Source organism: Lytechinus variegatus, chromosome 1 (assembly GCF_018143015.1).
Source record: "Lytechinus variegatus isolate NC3 chromosome 1, Lvar_3.0, whole genome shotgun sequence".
Classification (NCBI taxonomy): Eukaryota; Metazoa; Echinodermata; class Echinoidea; order Temnopleuroida; family Toxopneustidae; genus Lytechinus; species Lytechinus variegatus.
The window spans coordinates 43,641,883-43,654,149 of record NC_054740.1 but is presented as its reverse complement, the minus strand read 5'-3'; the positions used below and the strand labels follow the sequence as shown (position 1 = coordinate 43,654,149).

At 35.0% G+C, this 12,267-nt stretch overlaps 1 protein-coding gene across 1 annotated transcript in view; it reads right to left on the bottom strand.

Moving 5' to 3' along the window:
- Positions 1 to 6,174: 6,174 nt before the first annotated feature.
- LOC121430658 overlaps positions 6,175 to 12,267 on the bottom strand; it is a 38,243-nt gene continuing 32,150 nt past the window's right edge. Inside the window, exons 5-7 of the mRNA XM_041627992.1 lie at positions 11,223 to 11,285; positions 8,101 to 8,159; positions 6,175 to 6,193 (exon numbers count right to left, since the gene is read on the bottom strand). Coding sequence (XP_041483926.1) covers positions 6,175 to 6,193; positions 8,101 to 8,159; positions 11,223 to 11,285 — 141 coding nt within the window. The remainder of the gene's footprint in view (positions 6,194 to 8,100; positions 8,160 to 11,222; positions 11,286 to 12,267) is intronic.

Below are 12,267 nucleotides of genomic sequence, written 5' to 3'. Positions count from 1 at the left end.
CTTCCGGTCACTCTTTAAATACGAAGATGTGCTAACAGCTGTGTTCTCTCGTTTTGTTATCAAATATTGCCAAAACCCTGGTGAGGACCCCGGTTAACGTCGGAAACAAAGATTATTGATTGAAATGATTATAATTATTGTTAGAATTCTAATACATTCATTTTTTATTAACCTTTAAGGATAATTGGCAATGTGACAATTCAAATCAAGTACAATGTTATTATAATTAGGGAGAAAATGTTAACTTATTAACATATATGGCATGCTCGTTCAATATGAAAAATAATTGTTTTCATTGCATCATATTCACTTCAGTTTAAGAAATGTTCTAAGCAGCTAACCGAACAGGAGTTTTACCCATTTCATGGGGTAAAATGTAAAAGCAAACATGTAAAAAAAAATGTAAAAATGTAATTACAAAGAAAACATCGCTACATACCGTTGGCTATTAAGTGAATCCCCATTTGTTTAACATGCAATTTTCTTTTAACCAACAAATGGTAGTCTCATACCTAACCTTACTAAGGTGATATTAGATCAGGCTTAGATATTGGCAAAAGGTAATGAGTGTGACCCTGGGAAATATCATTCTTCATTGATTTCGGATAACATTGATCCAATATATTCCAGATAATTCCAATGACTTCCAAATCAATGGTATAAACTGTCCCTTCTCATTTAGATGCCTTATTGATCATGTTAATTAAATTATTGGCAGGAATGACATGGAATAGCTGAATACAATTTCAAATTGGGGGGAGATCTCTTTTCTTGGCTCGACAATAGATAATCATATAACCTGTTTCAATGAAGTCTTGAACAATCAGGTGATTCATAAAGTCAGAGGCCCATTTCTTTTATTCTTCTACCTGATCGTATTCTTTCAAAGAGGTCAATCCAACCATGGACCTACTAGTAGGGACATGATGAAACTAACCTTAATTCATGCACGGTTCAAGGCCGCGGGAACGTCTCAATATTCATTGATTGAGGGGATGCATGTGGTAACGCGAAACCCGCAGGTCTTTCAATCATTCAACATTTTCAATCATTCCCAAGTCACAACCACCAAATATGAAAGAATTTCGACCGATATCTCTTACATGTCAATTCGCTGAAATTGCAGAATCATTCATTACAAAATGGTTATTGGAAGATATTTCTAAATATATTGACATTCATCAATACCGAACAGACAAGGTCTGTCAACTACCCATTATTTGGTAAAATCCACCATTACCTAATCTATTGCATATTGGTGACACTTCTATCCAATATTCAGAAACTGTTAAAATACTTGGTGTTTATATTCAGTCAAACTTAAATTGGGATAAAAAAATTCCGGATATTATAAAAAGGTGTAACAAAAATTGTATATGTTCAGACTTGTCAAACAATATAAACTCCCTATGTCAGACCTTGTTCAAATTTACATTAGATATATTCGTCCAATTTTTGAGTATTTTGTCCCGATTTTCAATGGGGCACTAACTGCTATACAGGTAAAGGACTTAGAAAAATACCAAAAAAAAAGAGTTTGCAAAATAATTCTTGGTTCAGATTTTATAGATTATGAAAATGCACTAACAAAATGTGGATTAGAAAGTCTTGAAAGAAGACGAAAAAAACTGAGTTTGGAGTTTGCTAAATCTCTTTTTAGAAAAACCCTCACTGTAATAAGTGGCTACCAAAAAGGAAAAATGTCTCAATCTCATTGATTTACTAAATTCTTAATAGGCCTAAATTCTTACTTTCATACCCTTGAAATCAACTCAAATTTTTGCCATTGTTTTAGTCTACATTTCAATCCAATTGATATTTGAATTTTTAAGTGTCTATTAATCATCACTTTTTAACATTGTATTTCTTTTTCCGTTCTATTTTATCATATTTAATATGAATTTTTTGTACACTTGCTCTTTTAAATTTAATTATTATCTATGTACAATGTAAATTGTAATTGTGTGCTTTTATCATGACTTGTGAACATTTTATTGTAAACATGCTAACTTTAGCCTTCTGGCTGTGTAACATGTATTGTTTTATACGAAATAAAACATGATTGAATTGAATTGAATCTGAAAATTGAAATTTGGATGATCTTACAGGCCCCTTGTCACAAATGATTGCTTTAATGAATCAACATTGATGTAATTTGTTACTGATCACAACATGCAACAATCATGACAATATTCCTGATTAGTCAACGACACTTCGAAATAAGTAATTTACGGTACGTGACCCTGTTGCGCATTTTGCATGTTTTGGATGCATTTTTAAATTCATATTCCGGTATAAAAAGTATATGGGGGAAAGGTTACGATTGATTGGGTTGAATAAAGTTTAGCATGATTTGTACGGCTCTTTGTGGCGCCGAAAATATATGACATTAGCCCATCCTCCTAACAGAGTGAGTCCCCACCCGGGATGTGTCTCCACTCCCCCTCCAGAAATTCTTTCAGCGTGCCTGGTGACCAGAGATGCTTTTGAATTATGATCAATGCAATGCGGTTATGATGACTAGGGGGAATTCAAGCAAACCCCAATAAAAACCTGGATTTCCTCTTAGGTAAATATGAGAACAGACTTCGGTTTTCAACTTAATACACGAAAGCTAATATAGTTATTAAACATAATTATTTAGCAGAAAATATTGCCATGACAGTAAACAAAGATAGTAATGATATTTACGTTTCCAATTTAATACACAGTACACTAGATTCTGCATTTTAATTGTAAGAATAAAGCAAGTTTTATTATGAATGTTAATTACAGCCAATTTAGAAACATTATTTGTATGGTAAATATAGGCCTACTTAATTATAATAAACCCCTCAAAAAGTTTGGAAATCTGTGTTTGGCCATCAATTTCTCCCAACTCCCAATTTAACACAATGCATATTTTACATTATTCAAAAGATTATTTAATTCTCTTTAAAATGATACCATGCTTGTTATGATCATGCCATCACGAAAAGAGCAGGATTCAAAAATGTTGGATGAGGTCTGAATTGAAAAGCTGCAAAACGAGCAGAAATAGTCATAAAGGGTCAATATATTACAGAAAATGATTCTTTTGTCTGAATCAATAGAGATGTGAATCCATTCAAATCAAGCCCCTGCTTCTGTAGTGATGGTTCTGTGAGAAAACATGGTTTGAAATACCCGTGCATGGTTGTTTGTTATGTGTTTGCTTGTGCAGAAGTGTGTTTGATTCCATATTAATGTTGATGTTAAGGTGCATGAAAATAATTAAAAGAAACTGCTGAGAAAACCTCTCAACACCACTGAAAAAAAGAACAATGACTTTTAATATTGTGTCATTTTGCAACTTTTTGAATTTTGACCTTGTCCCACATTTCAAGGCACTGCACCTCCATGTGAACCATAATCATATCACGTATGATATCATTTTAAAGAAAATTAAATGCTCCATTCATTGATATTAATTACACATTGATGTTTTAAAAAAATGAAGATTTCCAAACTTTTTTGAGGAGTTTATAATTTTATTGTATAATTGCACGCTACATTTCCAAGGGACAAATGTAAGGTTCATTTTTATTTCCATGACGTTAACTTGTTTATTTGTGATTCCCATAACTGCAAACATCTGGGATATATTTCTTACTAGTCTGCAGCTTATAGTTTTTCTTTTTTAATCGTTGTCCTCTCCTTAGCAAGAGATATTGATCATGACAATATGCATGCCAAAATTATGAGCACAGAGAGACGCTATAATGCTAATGTGAAACTATGAAAAGGGTCGGCGCCTGGCATTTTCATTATCTCACACAAGCACATAATAAATATATGATATTCTATAATGATGTATGTTTCGTACTCTTTGATTATTATCAGCTTTGCCTTTACAATAAATGTATATATAATCTTATTTAATTCTGTGGAAATGGCTAAAATACGAATTTGGACAATACACTGAGTTCTACTAGACGCAGTCCTTTCTTTCAGCTCTTTTTTGTCTGTTTTCTTTCTTCCGTTCTCCTTCTCCCCTTCCATATCATGCATATTAAACTTGGTACGTTACAGAGGGCGGTCGTACTGCAACTACCCCCCCCCCCCCCCTCCGACGCCGCTCCAGACAAAATTGGGAAGGTAATTATAGGAGATTGATAAAACATGTAAGGAGCTATTATGTAACATTCAAGAAATGACGCATCGCCAAATCTAACTTCATTTCCTCATCTAATATACGAACCTTTATCTCTTGACTCCTTTTACTAGAAGTTGCTGTAAGTACATGCACTTAAAATACATAGTTTCTATTCTGAATATAAATTAGAAAGAAACGCAAATAGTGTTATAGACAAAAGTAACAAACCCCTACAAAATAAAGTCATTTAACAAAGAAAAAAGAACTAATCATAGCTTTAAACATAATTACAAATGTTATGATATGCTTGATATTCCTTGATTTGAAGGAGCAAATACCACTGGTAACCTCAATGTTCAATTGTTGTTTTAGTGAAACAGCCTTGTAGCATGGATGGAAATAATTCATCCATGTTAATTGCAACTGTAATCTTACAACGCGTATATAGTCCGATTCTTATATGTAGCAAGCTATTATATACTGCACATCAAAAAATCCTGCATGTATGTTTGTCGGTTTACTATTTTGTTTTATGTACTGAGTGATTTCACACAGTCACGACAAAATATTTATCACGAAACAGTTATGTGCAGGACTCTTCCTTTGCCCATATAGGGAAGAAATATCACTTAACTATAAGAACTAGATTACTGGCAGGAGAATTAGGGTTTTTACCGTTTCATGAGAAGAATGAGATTTCGTCAACGAGATGTTTTCTTACAAGTCGATTTATTTCCGAAATGAGCAGGTTGGTATACCCTTTTCTGGTCAGGTATGACATTTCAGATATATTTTCTATCCAGGGGTAGTAAACAAAATCCCCCGTAATATCATCCTAATTTTTTAAAAGTATATTTTTAAAGTTTTATTTTGACACACGTGCCTATGGGAAAATCTTTACAGGCTTGGCACATACAGTTGTACTTCCTCTTTAACTCTAACCGAATAAATGGCTATGAAATCAGGAGCATTATAGCGCCCTCTATAAGTATTTTCCTTTCCTGATAAAATTGTCGATTTCTCTTTTTTCCAAGTTATCATTTTCATCGTCAATACACATACGATATTAAAACAGATGACCATGATTTCCATGAGACAACATCGAATCATTTGATGATTCCAGCAAACTATCAGAACCCGGTCTTACAAAGAGTTGCGATTAATCTGCTCAATTGCAACTATGGAAAGCCAGCAAAGTCAACATAAAAATGCAGGTTTGTTAAAAAAATCTAGATATGGATGTATATCCATAAATTCATTGGTTTCTTAACAATTCAGTGTGATCTTTTTTGTTTACAAAGGACATTTTGCAAATTTCCTGTAGAAAAAATTATGACACTGATGGATTTCCAGGACCCTTTCTTATAACGAGTTGTGGTTAATCTGAACGAGCTCCACTGGCCACTGTCATAACTTTTCATATCAGAAATTTTGCTAAATGTTCCATTGGATATGTTGGAAACACAAAACAACACGCATAATTGTCAAGATAATGACACATGGACCCGCATTTGTATACATCATAATTATTTAGAAAGCATTTTGAACATATTTATGAACTTTATATGTTGAAGATTGCTGGTTTTGCATAGTTGTGATTGATCTGATCGATCACAATTCTTCGTGAAACGGAGTCCTGTGCCCCGTCTTACAAAGAGTTAATATTGATCAAATCAGTCGTAACTCTCTGGAAATCCATACATTTTCCACAGGAAATTTGCAAAATGTCCTTTGTAAACAAAAGAAAAACACACCAAATTGTCAAGAAATCAATGGATTCATAGATATACATTCTATCGAGAAAATATTTTAAACAAACAAGCATCTTATCTGTTGATTTTGCTGGCTTTCCATAGTTGCGATTGACTGGATCAATCGCAACTCTTTGTAAGATGGGCCCCTCACTGGTGTCTGACCGATCGATGTCTGTGATCAGTTGTAAATGTTGTAGCTATGAGTTGATAGGAAACTTGGTTGTAGGCCTATACCACACTACTTTTGATGGCTTTAAATGTTTTCGATTGGATAGCTCGCCACTTGAGTCTCAGGTGGAGATGTGATTACATGGGGACAGGTCGGCTAAAGATAAAAAAGACAAGAAAAAACAATCATGATTGAAAATCACTAATTTTGTCGTGATGAATAAATGAAAAATTCCTTATTGTTCGATTTACGTTAAAAGTGTTTTAAATCATTTTGGTGACAAATTTTATCTTTGATAAAGTTTATATAAAAGACATATACGAGAATCATGAGGATACAGTTCAAAGGTATAGACGGAGGCAATAGTGGTGGGGGGTAGTGTTGGTTTTGATGGTGGTGGTGGCGGTGGTAGTGATGATGGTGATTCGATTGAAGTATTTATTTCCAAATTCATTAAAAATGATGATGATGATGGATGATGATGATAATGATGAGGACGATGATGAGGAGGAGGAGAATGATGATGATGATGATTATGTTGTTGTTGTTGATGATGGCGGTGGTGGTAGTGGTGGTTGTGGTGGTTGTGGTAGTGATGATGATGATGAAGATGATTTATGATGATGATAATGTATTGGCAATTATAACGATGATGAACATAAGCATACTGATAATGTTAAAAGACATAGAAGAGTAATTATGACAAAAATATACAGTGCGTATCAAAAAAAAGTTTACACTTGGAAAAAATCCTGTAAAAGTGTACATTTGTCATATCCTGAACATTTCTCCACATTTTAGGATAGGTAAAGATCCATTTAAGCAAATGAAGATATAACTGTCGAAAAAATATTTCCGCTTGAGTGAGCACCACTCACTTTTGAAGTTAGTGAAAAATTATTTGCGCAGAGCTTTGAAATAGTTATGCGAATAAAAGTAGACTTTTATCATGAAGAACATGTTAGATTTAACTAGTAAACTTGATTAGAAGATATCTTTTACCGCTTTTAACTAGTTTCCTTGCCCAAAACACTTCGAAGAGTGCATTGCGCCCCACCCTACTCCCCCACACACCAAGGCCATTGTGACGATATTTGCTTTACACCGAGCTTTGATTTACATGACATAGCTCAGGCTTGACTTTCATTTTTTAATCATTGTCAAGCTTAAGAAAAGTGTGGAGAAACAATTAATAAATGATAAATGAAATGTAAACCCTCTTTAAATGATAAAAACTTAATGAAAAAATGCAGGAGATGTCTGATATAAGCTTTAGATCAGATTCAGTTATGTTCGCAGATGCAGCTGGCACAAAAAGGGTAAAGGTTGTGCTTACTAAGTGTTGAAATTTAAAGTTGAGTTGCAACATTGTTACAAACGGCTTGAATGTATCCGTTTTATTTCAATTGACCAAAAGTGCTAGGGAATTGTATGAGAAATGTTTTGCAGGGAGAGTTTGAGTTTGCCCTTTCCCTTGATACAGCGATAAAACGAGCATTTCTGTGCAAACAGATTTCTGCGAGCTTTCCAAAAATGGACAGTGCTCACTCAAGTGTAACATTCTGTCAAAACTTTTACTTTCATTGGATAGATGAGACCCAACCCAAGATTATATGTGAAAAAATTACCCACATATTTTTTAATCCCCAGGGCTTTTTCAAAGTCTAAACTTTTTTTGATACGCACTGTATATTAAAAAAAAGCAGAAAAGGAGAAGAGAGAGTAGAATAATAAAAGGAGGAATAAGGAGGATGGGTAGAAAGAAAATGAGAAGATGAAGAAAGACAAGAGCGAAGGGTGCATGAGGAGGAGGAGGAAAGAATAAAGATAAGAGGAACCACAACAACATTTTGTATTCTGTCATGTACATGTGCGATTCTTGTCAGCGCATGATGGCGCTTTCTCGTAATAAAAGAAGTCTCAAGATAATTTTATAAATTTTGTCTCTACTTTCGTCTTTTTCTGTTTTGTATTGTTGATGGAGTTGTTGTGATAGTCATACCAGGAAGGGTATTCTCTTAAGCTCCCCTTCCTGATATGACAATTCCTAAATATGAACTTACTGGCCACGATCTTCACTTAGTTTTTGGTACTCAGAAATGACACAAAGAAGACATATCACCTGACAAAATAGAACACAAATATATCTCTATATAATAATAGATAACCCATCGATTGATAGAAATGAACAACAACCGAAAAGCATTACTATTTATCGTAACCATGGTAACAGACGTGATGACACACCTTTACTGGTGTTTTTTTCTACTCAAAACATCAATGCCATGCTGTAATGTAATTATCGTATTATTGTTTATTCATCTATCTATCTACCTACCTATCTATCTATTTATCTATATGTCTATTTGTATATCTGTTTGTCAATAATATTTATTCATTCATTCATATATCTATTTACTTATACCACATAGGTTGATTTTTATCCACCTCAGTGACATATCCTTGTTCGGGGAGCAAGGGCGCCGGAAGTGGGGGGGGGCAGGGGGGGGGCACTTGCCCCCCCAAAGAAAATTTTGGGGGGGCAAAACGAGATTTTGCCCCCCCCCCCCAATGTGCCCCCCTAAAAGTAGAAAAATGATATTATTTAAGGACAAAAGTAAACGATGAAGGCACTTTTCTGCCTAAGAATTGTCATTTCTTTTGTCAAAAATGAAAACATTTCGCACCTGACGGGGCAATTACACATCTTAGTAAGCCTTGCGTCTTTTGACGAACATGTCCCTCTGTGAAACATACCTTTGATAAGCCCCTTTTCCATCTTATTACAGTGTGATAACGTTTAACCTTTTAAACCCCCATTCCACAGAGAACAAGACCGCTGGAAGACCTTTGAAAGACCATGAATTTTGGTTGATCTTTCAGAGGTCTCTCAATGAACATACAATGGTCTTTGAGGTCTTACACGAGTCCTGACCAATCTTTCAGTGGTCTTCGTGGTCGTCATGGGCTCCAAAACTTTTCGAAATGGTTCAAAACAGTCTTAGAACGGTCTTACAGGAGAATTGTCTTTCAGTGGTCTTTCAGCAGTCTTTCAGCGGTCTTTCGATGAACTTTTAAAGGTCTTCATAGTCTTTCATTGATCTTTCGGCAGTCTCTCAAGACATTTGCGGAGATCACTGTAAGACTCATGAGAGATTATTGAAAGATCATTGAAAGAACATTGAAAGATCTCGAGAGGACTAGTCTAAGACCAGTACGACAAGAAATATCCAACATTCTTTCAGAGTTCTTTGAGGGGTCTTTCTGAGCCATTCCACAGAGATGACAAATTTCATTGATCTTGAAAACCGCTGTAAGACCTCACCAATTTTAAGTCTTTCAGTGGTCTTTCAATGGCCTCCGTTCTGTGGAATGGGGGCCTATTAATAAAGACATTTCAGACTAAAAAATTTGCATGCTGGCTGTGTCGGCTAACAAACGCGCGCGGTCGCCCAGAAACGCTCAGACCGGGGTGGTGTTTCATCAATATTTTCGTCTGACAAGTTGTAAGATCTGACAACTTTCCTGTATTCTGATTGGTTGAGAAGCATTGTTACCATAGTAACTGTCGGATAAAACAGGACTTCTCGGATAAAACGTCCTACAAGCCCTTTCATGAAACGTTCCCCGAACCCGATATCACCAACGCGCGTGAACGCTAGTTACTCGAGCAACATATGGAATCTGGAAATAGCTGTAAAACCGAAAAGTTTAAAGAGTTTAATATATAGGATTGAGTAGTTGCTTATTGGATAAATAAGATGCTAGCTTGAGTCGGCGAATGGAGTGCAGAGCAGGAGTACTTATCTATCAACTAATCAAGCCTCTTCTTCAACCTTTTCTGGTTTACTGTCTTTATCAGGACTACGCTCGTTTGAACAAAAAATACTCGACTGTCTACTTCCTCCTATCAATTTCACTTCTTCCTCCATCCACTTTTTTTTTCGAAAACTCCACATGGTGTACCGTCAACCACATCCGCTGTTGGAATGTAATTGTTTTCTTCTAAATAATGTTACATAATGTACATTAGAACTGCCGTAGTTTGTTAGTTCATGATTATTTACATATGAATAATTCCTGGAATTTGATATTCATCATTTCCTAGTTATGGTCACATTTTCCCCAGAAAATATGTAAAGAAAAAAGAAAATTTTGAAGGGGTCATCCAAAAGTGCTTCACAGCCATACAAAACATGCCAAAGGAAACACATAAATCGAGTAATATTTTAAATTATCAGAAAAGTTTTAAATTGTTAGACAATAATTAAGAAGGTCATATTTAATTTTCCTCCAGTTACAAAATATGAAACGTTTTGCCTATGTATGGATAATCAGGGACTCTCTCCAATGCTGAGGTCAGAAATGATTTAAATAGAATGGGGATTTAAGCGCTTATCGTCGTCTGCCACGTCAGAACAGTATGACATTTTGAATTTAAAAAGACATTCATTAGAATGTATTTTGTTTCTGTTGTTACCCTTCTTCTGCTTAATACACTCCTTGAAACTTATGATAATTGTGCTCTCTCGCGTCGTCCGTGTATGTAACTGTACATAAATAAATATTTCTGAAAGGATATTGCATGAAAAATGTAATTTCTGGTATTTTAAGTCAATATAAGCGTATTACGTAATTTAATTGATCAGACACGAAAACCACATTCCGAATTAAGCGATCGTTTTGCGCGTAGATTTCATAGGTTCTCATAAACTCTGAGTATAGTCTTTCGTAGTGAATTCTATGTTTAATTCTCAAGAAATTTATTTTTGAATTCTCTTAGAAACGTAACTTTTAGACTCCATTTTTACACAAAGTCCTTACCGTGGGGGGGGGGATCCCACGCCCTCTCCCCCTCAATCGCTTCGGTATCTCACGCTGTCAAAAATATTGTGCCCCTTCGGGATTTTGCCCCCCCCCAAAACTGAAAGTGTTCCGGCGCGCCTGTCGGGGAGCATAGGTATTATAGAGCTCCAATCTTTCTGCTCAGTTTATGTGTCTACCTCCACGCCAACGGTCACCCTTTGTCAATTATGAAACCAACATTGGTCTTGACTCTGGGCGGCGGGAGGGGGATGCGGGATATACACGACTAGGGGTGGAGGGGGTTTACACAATTCATTAAAATTTCCATTTAAAACACTCTATAGACGTATAAATGAATTATATTCAGATTGGCACTTACATTTACAAATGCTAGTAGAATCCATGCAATGAGACTTATAATTAGATTTGTTGTCAAGGATTCCTGTGATATTAATTCAAAACTAGATTTTAATTCGTCATTTGGACGAACTAGGTGGTCTGTCTTCATGCAGATCAAAATTCTTTTTTTTCAAATTCAAATTTATTTTCATTCTTCAAAATGATACAAATAAGTACAAGATAGATTGATTCAATTTAAATAAACAATAGCATGAATAAAATTCAATATTGAAAAAAAAGATGATATAAATATTCGAAAGTGATTTAAATATAAATTAACATACATGTCAAGTTTAAATCAATATAATCAATATCATTAAATATAATTGAATCAATGCAATAATATATCATAAGAAGAATGGAGGGGTCCACTGAAAAGCAAAGCTTGTATAATGTGGACCCCTCAAAAAAAAATAAGTTCACCATCAATAGGTTCACCATGATGATAACTGAATGTTCATTATGGATAGAATACTTGTGGCGTCATCACGACCAGATCACCTTGAAAAGCTTAGTATGCCGTCTCGATGATAGACTCCATATACTGTATATGACAGAAAAATCAGCTAAATTGATTCATCCTATTCGGAGAAAAGTTGGTGACAAGAATAAATAAAGAAAGAAAGAAAGACAATTCTGACGAAATCAAGAGGTGATCTGTCATAGACAGACCACCTAAAAATGGGAATACTTGTATCATCACAAATTCAGGATTGTCATGAATTCTGATTCGGGATAAATCTGAAGAAAAAAAAACTAGTATAGCGGGATGGAAAATAGAGATTTGTTTGTTTGGGTAAAGAAGTTCGTTCGCCTTCTTCCATTGTTTACATTCCTTAAAGGTGTTGATTTCGTTTGCTAGTTTTTCTGGGCCAGGCTAGCGATTGGAATGTGGAAGTGAAAGAGGGCAAACTGACTGGGTTGCTAGGCGTTCAGGACTAATAGAAGTCCATTGGAACTTCAGTTATTTACCACTTTGCTTCTTATTCATGTTCTTCGGCTCGCTTGCATTCTTCAGTGATTAG